Here is an 18444-nt window from a genome sequence, read left to right as displayed (position 1 = left end):
GATGAAAGGACCTTTTACATCACAATTCATGATCTGACTTATAACTGATATGTCAAGCATCTATAAAAGACTGCTGATGCTAGGGAATGTGGCTGAATGGTAGAAATGGGACAGTGAGGGACTGATCTGATGGTAGGGAATGTGGCTGAATGGTAGAAATGGAACAGTGAGGGACTGATCTGATGCTAGGGAATGTGGCTGAATGGTAGAAATGGGACAGTGAGGGACTGATCTGATGCTAGGGAATGTGGCTGAATGGTAGAAAGGGGACAGTGAGGGACTGACCGTGCTTCTACACCTGCATTGCTTGCTGTTTGGGGTTTTAGGCTGGGTTTCTGTACAGCACTTCGAGATATTAGCTGATGTACGAAGGGCTATATAAAATAAACTTGATTTGATGATTTTGATTTGATTTGATCTGATGCTAGGGAATGTGGCTGAATGGTAGAAATGGAACAGTGAGGGACTGATCTGATGCTAGGGAATGTGGCTGAATGGTGGAAATGGAACAGTGAGGGACTGATCTGATGCTAGGGAATGTGGCTGAATAGTAGAAATGGGACAGTGAGGGACTGATCTGATGGTAGGGAATGTGGCTGAATGGTAGAAATGGGACAGTGAGGGACTGATCTGATGCTAGGGAATATGGCTGAATGGTAGAAATGAGACAGTGAGGGTGTCACGTTCTGACCTTAGTTCCTTTTTTATGTCTTTATTTTAGTTTGGTCAGGGCGTGAGTTGGGGTGGGCATTCTATGTTGTTTTTCTATGTTTTGTTCTGTATGTTATATTTCTATGTGTTTGGCCTAGTATGGTTCTCAATCAGAGGCAGGTGTCGATCGTTGTCTCTGATTGAGAATCATACTTAGGTAGCCTGTTTTCCCACTATGGGTTGTGGGTAGTTATTTTCCGTTTCAGTGTTTGCACCATACGGGACTGTGTCGGTTTTCATTTATTCTCTTGTTCATTTTGTATTCATGCTCGATTAAACGATATTATGGATACGTACCACGCTGCATTTTGGTCCTCCTCTCCTTCCACCAACGAAAGCCGTTACAGAACTACCCACCAACCAAGGACCAAGCAGTGTGGTAACCAGGAGCAGAGGGTTCTGGACTCCTGGACTTGGGAGGAGATATTAGACGGTAAGGGACCCTGGGCAGAGGCTGGGGAATATCGCCGCCCCAAGGAAGAACTGGAGGCAGCGAAAGCTGAGCGGCGGCGGTATGAGGAGTTAGCCCGGCAGCGCGACAGGCACGAGAGGCAACCCCAGAAATGTTTTGGGGGAGGGACATGGGGAGATTGGTGGAGTCAGGCGATAGACCTGAGCCAACTCCCTGTGCTTATCGTAAGCAGCGCGTTACTGGTCAGGCACCGTGTTATGCGGCGAAGCGCACGGTGTCGCCAGTACGCGTTCAGAGCCCGGTGGGCTATAGGCCAGCCCCCCGCAAGTGCCATGCGAGTGTGGGCATCCAGCCAGGGCGTGTTGTGCCAGCTCAGCGTGTCTGGTCTCCGGTACGCAGTTTCGGCCCAGGGTATCCTGCACTGGCTCTGCGTGCTGTGTCTCCGGGACGCTGGGAGGGTGCAGTGCGTCCTATGCCTGCGCTCCGCTCGTGCCGGGCGAATGTGTGCATTGGGCCTAAGGGAGAGGTGCGAGTGGTATGCACCAGATCTCCAGTGCTCACCCCCAGCCCGGTTCAACCTGTGCCTGCACTCTGGAGGGTCCGTGCTAAAGTGGTCATCCAGCCTGGAGGAGTGGAGGGAGCTGCCAGAGCCGCCCGTCAGTCAGGAGCTGCCAGAGCCGCCCGTCAGTCAGGAGCTGCCAGAGCCGCCCGTCAGTCAGGAGCTGCCAGAGCCGCCCGTCAGTCAGGAGCTGCCAGAGCCGTCCGTCAGTCAGGAGCTGCCAGAGTCGCCCGTCACTCCGGCGCTGCCAGAGTCGCCCTTCACTCCGGTGCTGCCAGAGTCGCCCGTCTATTCGGGGCCCGCTGCTAGGGTACCCAATCCGGGGTCGGTGGCGAGGGTCGCCGCTCCTAAGGCACCACATAAGTGGGCCGAGACTATGGTGGAGTGGGGTTCACGTCCCGCACCAGAGCTGCCACCGCGGTAAATGCCCACCCAGACCCTTCCCTATAGGTTCAGGTTTTGCGGCCGGAGTCCGCACCTTTGGGGGGGGGGGGGGGGGGGGGGGGGGGGGGGGGGGTACTGTCACATTCTGACCTTAGTTCCTTTTTTATGTCTTTATTTTAGTTTGGTCAGGGCGTGAGTTGGGGTGGGCATTCTATGTTGTTTTTCTATGTTTTGTCTGGGTTCCGAGATTAGGCTGTATCTATTGGCGCGTTCAAGACAACTGGGAACTCAGTCAAAAAAGACCTCAGACTGGGAACAATTGTGACGTCAGTGTTCTTCAGGTCAGAGAAGTTGGAGCTCTAGAATGATACCCAAGTTTCCGACTTGGAATTCCGAGATGGACAACCGTTTAAAATCATTTTACTGTCAGATTGTTTTTTTTTTATATCTGCGCAGTGTAGAAGAGTGTTTCGCAAAAAACGAAATGCTAATTAAAACAAGCATCTCTTATTGGACAAATTCAGGTAGATCTCTCCCTCTCTGTTTGTTTGTTTGTCCCTCCAAATCTCTGTTTGTTTGCTGGTCCCTCCAATCGCTGTTTGCTGGTCTCTCCCTCCCTCTCTGTTAGTTTGCTGGTCCCCCCTCTCTGTTAGTTTGCTGGTCCCTCCCAATCGCTGTTAGTTTGCTGGTCCCTCCCTCTCTGTTAGTTTGCTGGTCCCTCCCTCTCTGTTAGTTTGCTGGTCCCTCCCAATTGCTGTTAGTTTACTGGTCCCTCCCTCTCTCTCTGTTAGTTTGCTGGTCCCTCCCAATCGCTGTTAGTTTTCTGGTCCCTCCCAATCGCTGTTAGTTTGCTGGTCCCTCCCTCTCTGATAGTTTGCTGGTCCCTCCCAATCGCTGTTAGTTTGCTGGTCCCTCCCAATCGCTGTTAGTTTGCTGGTCCCTCCCTCTCTGTTAATTTGCTGGTCCCTCCCAATCGCTGTTAGTTTGCCGGTCCCTCCCAATCTCTGTTAGTTTGCTGGTCCCTCCCAAACTCTGTTAGTTTGCTTCCGTTTGGTTCCTAGTGTGTGTGTGTGTGTGTGTGTGTGTGTGTGTGTGTGTGTGTGTGTGTATGTGTGTGTGTGTGTGTGTGTGTGTGTGTGTGTGTGTGTGTGTGTGTGTGTGTGTGTGTGTGTGTGTGTGTGTGTGTATGTGTGTGTGTGTGTGTGTGTGTGTGTGTGATGCCTGATGACATGTAAAATAAGCATCTTTCATTGCTCCCACGGTCAATGTTTATGAAAGCAGAGGTCTCTCTAGAGCTTGTTTGAATAGAACTAAACTAAACCTTTTGTCTGGACAAACAAAAATAAATGATTGGATCTTGTCTGGAGCTAGACAACACTCCCTAACTATTCACTGCCTTAATTAGCCAATCAGGTGCGGGCTTGTTTAGGGCCCAGGAATTACCTGTTATGCAGTGTGTGTGTGTGTGTGTGTGTGTGTGTGTGTGTGTGTGTGTGTGTGTGTGTGTGTGTGTGTGTGTGTGTGTGTGTGTGTGTGTGTGTGTGTGTGTGTGTGTGTGTGTGTGTGTGTGTGTGTGTGTTTTCTCACCAAATGGGTATGATCAACTTAGAATGGACAGCAATGTTATAGTAGGGGCAACCACAGAGAGAGAGAGAGAGAGAGAGAGAGAGAGAGAGAGAGAGAGACCACCTAAAAGGAAGTGATTCAAAAACCATCCATAACAAAGCCATCCCCTACAGAGAGATGGACCTGGAGAAGAGTCCCCTAAGCAAGCTGGTCCTGGGGCTCTGTTCACAAACACAAACAGACCCCACAGAGCCCCAGGACACAACCATATCATGAGAAAACAAAAATATAATTACTTTGAATGCTATTTGGCCATAAACAGAGAGCATAATAACTGACCACTGTGACTGACCCAAATTTAAGGAATGCTTTGACTGTGTACAGACTTGGTGAGCATAGCCTTGCTATTGAGAAAGGCAGCCGTAGGCAGACATGGCTCTCAAGAGAGGAGAGCCTATGTGCACACTGCCCACAAAATGAGGTGGAAACTGAGCTGCACTTCCTAACCTCCTGCCAAATCTATGACCATATTAGAGGCACATATTTCCCTCAGATTACAAAGATCCACAAAGAATTGGGAAAAAAAAAAAAAAATTATAAACTCCCATATCTATTGGGTGAAATACATCAGTGTGCCATCACAGCAGCAAGATTTGTGACCTGTTGCCACAATAAAAGGGCAACCAGTGAAGAACAAACACCATTGTAAATACAACCTATATTTATGTTTATTTGTTTTCGCTTTTGAACTTTAACTATTTGCACATCATTACAACACTGTATATAGACATAATATGACATTTGAAATGTCTTTATTATTTTGGAACTTCTGTGAGAGTAATGTTCACTGTTAATTTGTCATCTTTATTTCACTTTTGTTTATTATCTATTTCACTTCCTTTGGCAATGTTAACATATGTCGCCCTTAAATTGAAATTGATTTCACTTCACTCTATGTAAGAGTTGATTTCACTTCACTCTATTTCACTCTAAAGTCTTCCACCAGACACCCTACTCCTTATTTAAATACCTAATGGACAGTCAATGCACTACTGCTCTCTGTGATGGCGTTCTAGCTGTGTCTGAGTTTTCAGATTATGTGTAATAGCCTTGCTGTTTTCTCATCATCCGAATCGCGTTATTTTACTATAGACTGGGTGCCAGCCTAGTTTTGCTTCAGTCAACTTGTTGAGGTCTAGGCTACTCTTTTCCAGGTCTCCCTTTTGACAAAACCAATAGACAAAAAGGCTGTTGTTATAGTTATGTTATTATAGTCTCAATGTATTATGCCCATTCAATTGCATAGCATGAGTTCTGTTTGAGTTAAAGAATTCTTCAGCAGGCCTTTAAATGCCAACTAAATGCTAAATGCGTGCTGGGCTGTCTTTCGCACTTTGGATTGGTGCGCCTTCTAGCTTGCGGTTCATTAAAAGTGTATCAAGAAACTGAGACAAAAAAAAACAATACAACGCTCCCGCTTCGTCATCTTGGCTCAAGCACCGTATGTTTCAATGGTGATCCCGGAACGCAGCTGCTCCTGCGGAAGCGTAATGGAGAAAAGCGGAGCAGTTTCATAACCTTGGGTGGGAGGAGCTTTGTCATTCTGGAAGCTCTCTGAAAGAGGAGCGACCAATGACTGTATATGAAGGGAGCGACAGAGAGAGGAAAATTGGAGCAACGACAAAGTGAAAGAGAGAGAGCGACAGGCTAGTGATCCTCTGTCCGAATCCCATTTCCAATATATAGTTTTACCTACCTGATCGAGTCGCGTGTGTACGGGCACCATGCGCGCTTTTCAAGAGCGATAAAACTATATCACCTTTTCACCTCTTTTGGTATGTGAAGAATGTACAGTATTCAGATGTGTTCTTTGGAATAACAGTATTTCCAGTAAATAGCTCGCTTTGTTTTTCAACTCAACAAGCTACACAGAGTAGTCAGCTGTAGATTTTGCAGCGGGTTGTAGGCTACGTGCGTTCTGGACTGTTGAATACCGTGGATCAGCGGACGGGCAAGCACCTCGGGTTGTTTATAACGTTTGACATTCCCACCGTAGGCTCCGAGGAAAGTAGCCTAGGTTGGAAACGGGGAAACCCGGGCAAGGCGGGGCCGAACCGGAGACAGCCAAAGGGATTATTGAAGAACTCACGTTGCCTTGAAGCTTCGCCCTGTAGCCGAACCACTCGCAGAGTCGCATCGTTTTGGGGTAACAATAATTTTCCACCCTTTGGAATTTGGAGAATCTTTATTCACAACTACTTGGTGATTAGTCTACGCTTCAAGTAGCCTAGGCTACGGCGAACATAACTAGTTTGTATTTACACCTATTTAACGTCGGCTGTGGTTATTTGCTTTGGAATATACGTTTCAGGACGGATTTGGGGGGAATTATTTCCCCAGCCCCGTTGGACCATGGCGGACGACGACGTACTGTTTGAAGATGTCTACGAGCTGTGTGAGGTCATTGGAAAGTAAGTGTCACGTTGCCTTTTATTGCACGCTGCAGTTACATTGTATCTCCTTTTTAGCTGTGTGTGTGTGTGTGTGTGTGTGTGTGTACGCGTGCGTGCGTGTGACAACATGAAAGGCAGGCACTTCACAGTTCATCATGGTTTGGTGGAAAGTGGACACACACACACACACACACACACACACACACACACACACACACACACACACACACACACACACACACACACACACACACACTGCGTTGGATATGACAGCTGAGCTGTAGTGCATATTACCAAATCTAAATTACACCATTTAATTCATAGCTTTCAATCTCTTGTGCAAGATACAAGTGTCCTCCTACCATTCCTCTATTGGCATTGTCAGCTAAGTAATGGCCTGTGATTTCTTATAGGTATGAGGCAATAGCATGTGTCATATTCTGACATATTGTCATTTGCAGTTGTGACTAGGCTACATGCAATTATTGTGATGATATAATCTCTTCCTCATTTGCTCACTCTCAAGAAATCTAATTATCTCAGAGCCAGTGAAAATGCATGATTACTTCTCTGTGGATGAATTTATCCTCCCTCTTAGTCTTGTGTTGTAGTTGCTTGCATTTTCCTGCAGTGACAGCACCGTTCTATTCTATTCTGTTGTATTGAGCCCCCTTTCACAGATGCTTGTGGGTATGAGTCTCCCAGTGTAGGAGGACGATGATGAATGACTAGTGGTTCAGCAGTCATGAAGTCCCAATACATTAGAACCATGTCTGTCTGTCTGTCTGTCTGTCTGTCTGTCTGTCTGTCTGTCTGTCTGTCTGTCTGTCTGTCTGTCTGTCTGTCTGTCTGTCTGTCTGTCTGTCTGTCTGTCTGTCTGCCTGCCTGCCTGCCTGCCTGCCTGCCTGCCTGCCTGCCTGCCTGCCTGCCTGCCTGCCTGTCTGTCTGTCTGTCTGTCTGCCTGCCTGCCTGCCTGCCTGTCTGTCTGTCTGTCTGTCTGTCTGTCTGTCTGTCTGTCTGTCTGTCTGTCTGTCTGTCTGTCTTTTCAATCATGGCCTTAGTGTCCTCTCCACTCTATTATTTGCATAATAGTTGCACTGTAATTACGTAGTAATTGGGAATGGGTTTTTTCTTGTAATTACACAAATGGGAAAGAGCCTGCCATTGCATTACTCCAAACAACAGTACATTATATCAAGTACTTCGGATAGTAGGTTTTCAGGCGGTTAACAAGTGCCTTTCCCACACGTTAATCATCATATTGACAGGATCAGGTTATGTTCCAAGTGTGTGTGTGTGTGTGTGTGTGTGTGTGTGTGTGTGTGTGTGTGTGTGTGTGTGTGTGTGTGTGTGTGTGTGTGTGTGTGTGTGTGTGTGTGTGTGTGTGTGTGTGTGTGTGTGTGTGTGCGTGTGTGTGAGACTATTGTGTGTACTGACTAGGCACTGGGCCTTCTGTAACAAGTTTAGGCAGGCCTGAAACCTGTGTGAGAAATTGAGAACACACTGACAGGGTCTTGTTTAGGGCCCAGGAAGTACCTGTTATTCAGTGTGTGTGTGTGTGTGTGTGTGTGTGACCATTGTGTGTACTGACTGGGCCTACTGACAACCAGTACATCTGGACGATGCACACACACAAACAAACACACAAGGCTGCTACTAAAGGCCAGACACAGTAGGATGAAGTTCACCCTACATACTGGTCTATGGTCAGTTTTGCTAAATATTTTAAAACATTTATTTAACTAGGCAAGTCAGTTAAGAACAAATTCTTATTTACAATGACAGCCTTGGAACTGTGGGTTAACTGCCTTGTTCAGGGGCAGAACAACAGATTTCTACCTTGTCAGCCAGGGGATTCGATCTAGCAATCTTTTGTTTACTGGCCCAACGCTCTAACCACTACAGGTAGCCTAGTCAGGATTGGGGATCAGGATTAGGGATAGTTTACCATGCTATCATCCTAGTCCAGTCCCAGTCCCAGTACCAGCCCAGTACCACCCCAGTACCAGTCCAGACCCAATTAGTCCTACCCCAGTCCCAATCCAATCCAGTCCCAACCCAGCCCCAATCAAGGCCCAATCCGGTCCCAACCCAGGCCCAATCCAGTCCCAGCCCAGTACCAGCCCAGTACCATCCCCAGTCCTATCCCAGTACCAGCCCACCCCAGTCCCAGTACAAGCCCATCCCAGTCCTAGCCCATCCCAGCCCCATTCCACAGTCCCAGCCCGGTACCAGCCCAGCCCCAGCCCCAGCCCAGTCCCAGCCCAGTCCCAGCCCATCCCAGCCCAGACCCAGTACCAGCTCAGTCCCAGCTCAGTACCAGGCCTTCCCAGCCCAGTACCAGCCTAGCCCAGTACCAGCCCAGTCCCACACCATCCCATCCCAGTACCAGCCCAGTACCAGTCCATCCCCAATCCAGTCCCAATTAGTGCCAGCTCAGTCCTAATCCATCCCCAGTCCCAATCCAGGCCCAATCCAGTCCCAGTCCCAGCCCAGTCTCAATCCAGTCCCAGCCTAGTCCCAATCCAGTCCCAGCCCAGTCTCAATCCAGTCCCAGCCTAGTCCCAATCCAGTCCCAGCCCAGTCTCAATCCAGTCCCAACCTAGTCCCAATTCAGTCCCAGCCCAGTCTCAATCCAGTCCCAGCCTAGTCCCAATCCAGTCCCAGCCTAGTCCCAATCCAGTCCCAACCCAGTCACAATCCAGTCCCAACCTAGCACCAATCCAGGCCCAATCCAATCGCCGCCCAGTACCAGCCCAGTCCCATTACCATCCCAGCCCATCCCAGTACCAGCCCATCCAAGTCCCAGTATCAGCCCATCACAGTATCAGCCCATCCCATGCCCAGCCCATCCCAAGTCCCAGCCCAGTCTCATCCCAGTACTAGCCCAGTCCCAGCACATCCCATCCCAGTACCAGCCCAGTCCCAGCCGAGTACCAGCCCATTCCAGCCCAGACCCAGTACCAGCCCAGTCCCAGTCTAGTACCAGCCCAGTACCAGCCCATCCCAGCCCAGTACCAGCCCAGGCCCATCCCAGCTCATTCCCAGTCCCAATCCCAATACCTGCCCATCCCAGCCCATCCCAGCACTAGCCCAGTGCATCCCAGCCCAGACCCAGTCCCAGCCCAGCCAGACCCAGTTCCAGACCATTATTCCACCTCCACCAAGCTTTACACCGCAAGCTTTAGACCACTCCAGTCGGCGCTTGGCATTGCGTATGGGGATCTTAGGCTTGTGGAAACCCGTTTCATGAAGTTTACGACGAACAGTTATTGTGCTGACATTGCTTCCAGAGACACTTTGGAACTCGGTAGTGAGTGTTGTCCCATTCTGTGAACATGTGTGGCCACTTCGAGACTGAGTCGTTGTTGCTCCTAGACGTTTCCACTTCACAATAACAGCACTTACAGTTGCCCGGGGCAGCTACAGCAGGGCAGAAATTTTAAGAACTGACTTGTTGGAAAAGTGGCTTCCTATGACGGTGCCACGTTGAAAGTCACTGACCTCTTCAGTAAGGCCATTCTACTGACAATGTTTGTTTATGGAGATTGCATGGCTGTGTGCTCGATTTTATACACATGTCAGCAATGGGTGTAGCTGAAATAGCCGAATCCACAAATTTGAAGGGGTGTCCACGTACTTTTGTATATATAGTGTATGTAGGGCCTATATAGGCATATAGATCAGCTTAGCACTGACTGTGTGGGGAATAGTAAGGTTTCTGAAGTGTGCTGTCCTAGGGTATGTGTGTGTGAACGAGATTTAGGTGTGTGTGTGTATGAGCGGGATTTGGCCTAAGCTCTCATTTTTAGAACACTGACCTTGGACACAAATCCTGTCTGTCTGTCAGCATGTGTGTTGGTGTGTGAGTGTGACCGTGCGTGTGTGTGTGTGTGTGTGTGTATGTGTGTGTGTGTGTGTGTGTGTGTGTGTGTGTGTGTGTGTGTGTGTGTGTGTGTGTGTGTGTGTGTGTGTGTGTGTGTGTGTGTGTGTGTGTGTGTGGCTGTTAGATCCATTCACTCTATCCAAAGAGCAAGTTTGCAGGGTAGTGAGGAGGTGGGAGCAGCTACTCTTTCTGGGGTCCAGCAACATTAAGGCAGTTATGTACAATTTGAAATATTACATGACATTACATTTCATAACACTTTACACAAAACAATGTGTCTGGTTCTCCAAAGCTTTTAACTATGATTCTTTATGTAATTTATCTTTGTTTCATAGTATAGTTTCTTCTTCTTTTTATTCAGTTTAGTCACATGTCAATTTGCAGTATATTTGCGAATCGGTTGTGCAGCCAGACTTATTTGCCATTCCTTTTGTCTCATTCCTTTCAACCATACCATTTTTCAATTCCTCATCAATCTACAGGGATTTAACAGTTTTTACAGTAATTTTCTTAATGGGTGCATGCTTATTAGCAACTTGAATAAGCTATTTCATAAATGTGTCAAGTGCAGCATCTGGTTGCTCCTCATTACACGCCACAGACCAGCAAATATTCTTTACGTCAACAACATAGCAACAGTTCTTATATTTGTATTTATTTATTTTACTAGGCATGTCAGTTAATAAGAACAACTTCTTATTTTCAATGACGGCCTAGTGGGTTAACTACCTTGTTCAGGAGCAGAGCGGCAGATTTGTTCCTTGTCAGCTCGGGGATTCGATCTTGCAACCTTTCGGTTACTAGTCCAACGCTCTAACCACTAGGCTACGCTGCCACCCCCCATATGACCTCTTATACACTATATTAGGCCCAGCCTTTGGAACTTTGGATAGATATGGCTACTATATTGTGATCACTACATCCGATTGATTTGGATACTGCTTTAAAGCAAATTTATCTAGCATTAGTAAAGATTTGATCAATACATGTTGATGATTTCTTACCTGTGCTGTTTGTAACTATGCTGGTAGGTTGACTGATAACCTGAACCAGGTTGCAGGCACTGGTTACAGTTTGAAGCTTTTCCTTGAGTGGGCAGCTTGATGAAAGCCAGTCAATATTTAAATCACCCAGAAAATATACCTCTCTGTTGATATCACATACATTATCAAGCATTTCACTCATGTTATCCAGATACTTACTGTTAGCACTTGGTGGTCTATAGCAGCTTCCCACCAGAATGGGCTTTAGGTGAGGCAGTTGAGCCTGTAGCCATATTACTTCAACAGTATTTAACATGAGATCCTCTCTAAGCTTTACAGGATTGTGGTTCTGATTATAAATGGCAACATTTCATTAACCTTGTTTCTTAAGCTACATATGTTAACGTGGGCTATTTTTAGCACTTTTTTGCGATGCTTTATTGTTTTCATTACTTTACTGGGAAGCTTAGCAGAAGTAGACATGCTCATGTTATTAATGTTAGTAAAGGGTGAGCTGGACACAGTGGAATTCCTACTAGGGCACACCGCATCAGTGCTAACGGTATAACTCGGGTTTATAGGCACATGACTACTGCATACAATAGCTGTAGGCATTGAGGACAGTTATAGGGACATAAATTAGGCTAGTTACATTGTGTCTTCCAACCCCCCTGGAATAATGTACATTTTCTGAAGCATTATGACAACTCAGCAACACAATGGTAGGGATTAGCTGAGCTGGGCTTGGGTCATTGATAAGTCACTGTCTCAACGCAGCCTTATAATGCTGTGAAAGGATCCAGGAACCCAAATGATTTGGGTTGATCCTATCCTCATGGTAAAACAAGCTTTGTTTCCAGAAGGTATCAAAATTGTCAATGAATGTTATACCCACAGAGCTACAATAGACTTGTAGACAGTTATGGAGGGCTACAAGTCTGCTGAAATGTTCAGTGCCACAATACCAATTTAGGGAGGGCACAGGGCTAGATATTACGGGGTGTTTGTTGGTGTCAAGGAGAGACGCAATCAGTTCTTTAAAATAAATTTTCAGCTGTTCTAAGAGGCCCTTCATAATGTCATTGAATCGTGAACTATGATATACTCAATTTCCTGATGCAGCTTTGCTCCAGGGACTGAGACATTTTCTCAGCATTGAACTGCCCAATACAACGTTTGGAGAAAGGGATGGAGAGGGAGGGAGGGAAAAGGGGGATGTGTTTGGAATTTGTAAGGAAGAGGTAGGAAGAGGTCCATTAGTTTGACTCTGAGACGTGCTTTACCTCCAGGCTATAGTATTTTATAGTCAGGCTTCAGATCGACTCAGAACCCTGTGTGTGGGTGTGTGTCTGGTGGTGTGTGTGTGTGTGTGTGTGTGTGTCTGGTTGTGTGTGTGTGTGTCTGGTGGTGTGTGTGTGTGTGTGTGTGTGTGTGTGTGTGTGTGTGTGTGTGTGTGTGTGTGTGTGTGTGTGTGTGTGTGTGTGTGTGTGTGTGTGTGTCTGCGTGGTGTGTGTGTGTATGTGTCTGGTTGTGTGTGTGTGTGTGTGTGTGTGTGTGTGTGTGTGTGTGTGTGTGTGTGTGTGTGTGTGTGTGTGTGTGTGTGTGTGTGTGTGTGTGTGTGTGTGTGTGTGTGTGTGTGTGTGTGTGTGTCTCGTTGTGTGTGTGCCTGGTGGTGTGTGTGTCTGGTGGTGTGTGTGTGTGTGTGTGTGTGTGTGTCTGGTTGTGTGTGTGTCTGGTGGTGTGTGTGTCTGGTGGTGTGTGTGTGTGTGTGGGTGTGTGTGTGTGTGGGTGTATGTGTCTCGTTGTGTGTGTGCCTGGTGGTGTGTGTGTCTGGTGGTGTGTGTGTGTGTGTCTGGTTGTGTGTGTGTCTGGTGGTGTGTGTGGTGTATGTGTGTGTGTGTGTGTGTGTCTGGTTGTGTGTGTGCCTGGTGGTGTGTCTGGTTGTGTGTGTGTCTGGTGGTGTGTGTGTGTGTGTGTGTGTGTGTCTGGTTGTGTGTGTGTCTGGTGGTGTGTGGTGTGTGTGTGTGTGTGTGTGTGTGTGTGTGTGTGTGTGTGTGTGTGTGTGTGTGTGTGTGTGTGTGTGTGTGTGTGTGTGTGTGTCTGGTTGTGTGTGTGCCTGGTGGTGTGTGTGTGTGGGTGAGTTGCATGTTAATGTTTGGACTTTGTGACAGCTCAGGCAAATTGTGTCAGTGGCCTGTAAAATACAAAGTGTTGCGTTGAGCTGATTCTATTACACTGCTGTTTAGAACTTCACCTCACTTCATTAGAAAGACTTTTGATGCTTATCTTCTACACGTTACACACACACACACACACACACACACACACACACACACACACACACACACACACACACACACACACACACACACACACACACACACACACACACACACACACACACACACACACACACAACCAGACACACTTTAGGAAAATGTGGCACCGGACATTTGACCGGCAACATTTACATTTACAGAGAAATCTGCCGGACCTATATGCATTGGGTGCGTAACCTGATTAGGGCTTCCACCCACGTTGCTCAGAATGAAACAAATCACATTTAGATTAACAAAACATGCAAGTTGAGGATGCAACGATTTGCTGTCCTTCTTACCAAATTCTGATTCACACTTTGAAGATGTTAGAATAACTGTCCACATTTACTTTTCCTCAGACAACAAGATGAGTAACGAACAGAAAAATCACTAGTCTACGTCAATCTACTATCCCCCATAGTAGAAAAGTTGACCTATTCGAGAAAGAACTAGCCTATTCCAAACAGACTGTGACAGTTGCGGGACTGTAGATCCAGTAGGCCTACGCTTCATGAAAAAAATCTGATGCAACAGATCTGAAAATGTATCTTAAAATGTTGATCAACGGGCCTCCCGGGTGGCGCAGTGGTCTAAGGCACTGCATTGCAGTTTTAGCTGTGCCACCAGAGACTCTGGGTTCGAGCCCAGGCTCTGTTGCAGCCGGCTGCGACCAGGAGGCCCATGGGGTGGCGCACAATTGGCCCAGCGTTGTCCGGGTTAGGAAGGGTTTGGCCGGCAGGGATATTGTCTCATCGTGCACTAGTGACTCCTGTGGTGGGCAGGGCACAGTGCACGCTAACCAGGTCGCTAGGTGTACGGTGTTTCCTCTGACACATTGGTGCGGCCGGGTTGGATGTGTGCTGTGATAAGATGCAGTGCGGCTTGGTTGGGTTGTGTTTTGGAGGACGCATGGCTCTCGACCTTTGCCTCTCCCGAGTCCGTGTGGGAGTTGTAGCGATGAGACAAGACAGTAACTACTAACAATTGGATACCACGAAATTGGGGAGAAAAAGGGGGTAAAAAATGTATGAATTGTTAATCAACAATTTTCCATCTTTCGATTGAAAGACATTATAAGCGCAGCAAAAATCTATTTATATTACAGGTTGTAATGCAACAAAATAGGAAAAATTGCGAAAGGGGAATGAATACTTTTGCGAAGGCACAGTATTTAACAATGTCCTCACTGTGGGTTTAACAATGGGCCTTGTCCTTTACCACACAGTGAAGTGGGTCTACTGCACTTTAAAGTGAACAGAGTGAATTGCTTTTGCGTTTTTATATTCTTAGTCAGGGACTCGAGGCTTTAAAGAGTCAAAATGACATCACTGCTCTGTGTGTGCGGGGTGTGGGCAGCAGTGTGTGTGTTTGTGTGTGTGTACACGTTTTACTATACTTGTGAGTACCAGAAGTTCTCATAGAATAGTAAACCAGAAAAAATTCAGGGAAGTGAGGACAGGTGAAGGGTTTGATGTTAGCTTGGGTTAAACAGTGTAATGGAATGCATTAGCATTAGCATTAACATCAGTGTGGTCAAAGGCAACACAGTATGAAGATCAACTTCTCCAATAGAAATCAAATCCTTGATCACAATTTTAGGTGATGTCATGACGACGTGTGCAGAAACACGTCATGGCGTCTAACGGTTGTCTCGAACCACACTGCCCATGTGCAGGCCGTCCAATCAAAGGCACTCCTTTAATATAAAGTTGTTTTGACCAAGATGTAAACGTGTCAGTTTGTCACTTTCACGACGTTGGAGTAATAACGTGTTCAATTACTGAAGACATTGACTTGAATCTACGTTGTGCCTTTAGATTTCGAGAAAATTAACAACTAAGGAAGAATTTTACACTTCTCTCATTGACTTCTGAAACCTCAATCCCCGGCCTGGTCTGTTTCGCAAGCGTTCCCGGAAGCGTTCTCGCGATGTTGCACTGCTCATTGACAGATGTCACTATTGGGGACCAGAGCCTCCCACTCTTTGGTACTGGAATCCAGAGGCCCTGGCCGACAGTGTGGAGATAGTCACATGATAGCTAAGAAAAATCCCACGTCTATTGCATTGATAAGAAGGAACATTTCTTGTGTTGTGCATGTATTATTTGCCATGCACACCCAAATAGCATCCACATATTGGATTTGATTGAATATGGGCCCTAGCCTAGACCTCAGGAGAGACCAACATCCTAAATGTGTGTCAAGCACAACCTCTCCGTTGGGGTTTTCTGAGGGGATAGGAGAAGGAAATCTGCTGAGAGGGTAGTTTTAGCTAAAAGTAACACAATTACCCATGGACGCAAGCACAGTGTTCTCACATTCAGCTCTGAAATATTTATCCCTCTTGTCAAGCCCATGAAAACATAGCCTCCTGCAGCTCTCAGTGTGCAGCAACAAGTAAAACACTCCTTCCGGCATTTTCACACATCCCTCTGAGGAACATATCAGGAACATACCGTTGTGGCACCTTCCCAATAAAACATTTTTCCCATTCCCATCATAACATTTGAGACAGTCTGCCAGTTAAATGTGATTTAGCTTAGCAGCTAGCTTAGGAAGCCAGTGTAGACTACTGAGACCCCCCTTCCCCTGTCGCTAAAGCTACTGTTAGCGACAGCAGCACTTTTTCAGGTCACTAACCCCAATGCTTCATTATAGAAAACGGCACAAACTGTCTGATTGCTTTTCCCTGGCATGATCGGAATTTGGAATTGTAATTTTCCGATAGGTCTCTCTCTGCGACACTGTCTTTGGTTTGCGTTCCATCTCAACTGACAGCAGTCTTTTACAATAGCATCACAGGACATGGTAGGAGGCGACAGACCTGTGTCCTAATATTGTGAGATGTTTTTACTCCCTTGTCTGCTGAGTGAAACTTGAGCTTTTTAGTGCATCATAGTGCATTCTAGTTCAGTGGAGGTAAAGAGAGGAGATGTAGAGGGAGGGACACGGATTACTATAATGAAGAGATGAAGGATGATCCATTGTCACTGATTTAGACCAGTCAATCATGGCAGAAAGTATCAGGCAGAGACAGGGGAATAGGAAGTCCAGGAGGCAGGAGTGGGACAGGGGGCAGTAGCTGACTAGTGGTGGCTATTCAGCAACCTGATGGTCTGGAGGTAGAAACTATTGGCCAGTCTGTTAGTTTTGCCATGATGCTCCTATACTGCTCGCGTCTGAGTGATGGAAGCGGGGGAGAACAGGCCGTGTCTCGGGTGGCTGAGGTCCCTTCTTGACCTTCCTGTGACACCTGGTGTTGTCGGTGTCCTGGAGAGCAGGCAGTGAGCACCCAATGGTGCGTTCGGCTGAGCATACCACCCTCTGTAGCGCCTTGCGGTCAGCGGCGGTGGAGTTGCCGTACCAGGCTGTGATGCAGCTCGACAGTATGCTTTCCATGGTGCTCCTTTAGAATACTGTGACGGCCCTCTGACACATGCCAAATGTCTTCAGCCTCCTTAAGTTGAAGAGTCACTGTTGTGCCTTCTTCACCACGGTGTACGTGTGGTTTGACCATTTAAGCTCCTCAGAGATGTGTATGCCGAGTAACTTTACGTTTTTGACCTGTCATCACGCCATCAGAGTGCCTACGTCCTCTCTGTAGGCCATCTCGTTATTGTTGGTATTCAGACCTACTACTGTCGTTTTGTCAGTGAACTTGATGATGGCGTTGGAACTGTGTGAGGTCACACAGTCGTGGGTATACAGGAGTACAGGAGGGGACTGATGACGCATCCTTGTGGCCCCCCCCGTGTTGAGGATCAGTGTGGAGGAGGTGAACCAGTTGCATAGGGAGGAGTTCAGTCCCAGGGCTGTGAGCTTTGTGGTGAGCGTAGAGGGCACTATGGTATTGAAGGTCGAGCTGTAGTCGATGAACATCATCCTCACATATGCATTGTTTTTGTCCAGGTGCGTGAGGGCTGTGTGCAGTTCAATGGCGATTGCGTCGTCCATGAACCTGTTGGGGCGGTAGGCGAATAAGAGAGGGTTGTCTGTGTGTCAGTCTGCGTGTGAGTGTGTGGTCCAGAGACTGCAGGCACAGCAGGTCCTGTTGTCCGACCAGATGACTCGTTCATTAATGCATTATTAATTCATGACCTTCCAGCTGCACTCAGAGTGTGTCATACGTGCAGAATTAGTCAACAAGCAGATCACCCACATACCAGGAGGAGAAGGTGGGGAATGAAAACACACACACCACACACACACACACACACACACACACACACACACACACACACACACACACACACACACACACACACACACACACACACACACACACTAGGGCTGTCCCAGATTAAGAAACTTGAAATGGGGGAATGTTTACTGGTTGCTCAGGAGGTAAAGGGGAATGTTTACTGGTTGCTCAGGAGGTAAAGGGGAATGTTTACTGGTTGCTCAGGAGGTAAAGGGGAATGTTTACTGGTTGCTCAGGAGGTAAAGGGGAATGTTTACTGGTTGCTCAGGAGGTAAAGGGGAATGTTTACTGGTTGCTCAGGAGGTAAAGGGGAATGTTTACTGGTTGCTCAGGAGGTAAAGGGGAATGTTTACTGGTTGCTCAGGAGGTAAAGGGGAATGTTTACTGGTTGCTCAGGAGGTAAAGGGGAATGTTTACTGGTTGCTCAGGAGGTAAAGGGGAATGTTTACTGGTTGCTCAGGAGGTAAAGGGGAATGTTTACTGGTTGCTCAGGAGGTAAAGGGGAATGTTTACTGGTTGCTCAGGAGGTAAAGGGGAATGTTTACTGGTTGCTCAGGAGGTAAAGGGGAATGTTTACTGGTTGCTCAGGAGGTAAAGGGGAATGTTTACTGGTTGCTCAGGAGGTAAAGGGGAATGTTTACTGGTTGCTCAGGAGGTAAAGGGGAATGTTTACTGGTTGCTCAGGAGGTAAAGGGGAATGTTTACTGGTTGCTCAGGAGGTAAAGGGGAATGTTTACTGGTTGCTCAGGAGGTAAAGGGGAATGTTTACTGGTTGCTCAGGAGGTAAAGGGGAATGTTTACTGGTTGCTCAGGAGGTAAAGGGGAATGTTTACTGGTTGCTCAGGAGGTAAAGGGGAAGTCAGATGTGTTGAATGAATTTGACTAGTTGTGGAAAATACTGGAGAAGGTAAGGAGCAAGCCCAGCGTGCCAAACATGTGCTGTCAGGTTACAATATCATTTGTAACAGTAT

General features: G+C 47.2%; 1 protein-coding gene across 5 annotated transcripts in view; it reads left to right on the top strand.

Moving 5' to 3' along the window:
• Nucleotides 1-5317: 5317 nt before the first annotated feature.
• The window catches only part of LOC120058519 (peripheral plasma membrane protein CASK-like), a 229900-nt gene continuing 216773 nt past the window's right edge, over nt 5318-18444 (top strand). For 4 of the 5 annotated variants that reach the window (XM_039007238.1, XM_039007236.1, XM_039007237.1 and 1 more), the window contains exons 1-2: nt 5318-5838; nt 6004-6103. In XM_039007238.1, coding sequence (XP_038863166.1) covers nt 6045-6103 — 59 coding nt within the window. In that variant the 5' untranslated portion in view covers nt 5318-5838; nt 6004-6044. The other variant, XM_039007235.1, reaches the window with a different exon arrangement.

The sequence above is a fragment of the Salvelinus namaycush genome, chromosome 13, assembly GCF_016432855.1.
Source record: "Salvelinus namaycush isolate Seneca chromosome 13, SaNama_1.0, whole genome shotgun sequence".
NCBI classification, from domain to species: domain Eukaryota; kingdom Metazoa; phylum Chordata; class Actinopteri; order Salmoniformes; family Salmonidae; genus Salvelinus; species Salvelinus namaycush.
Note: the sequence above shows the minus strand (reverse complement) of the source record. Positions and strands in the feature narration are given on the sequence as shown.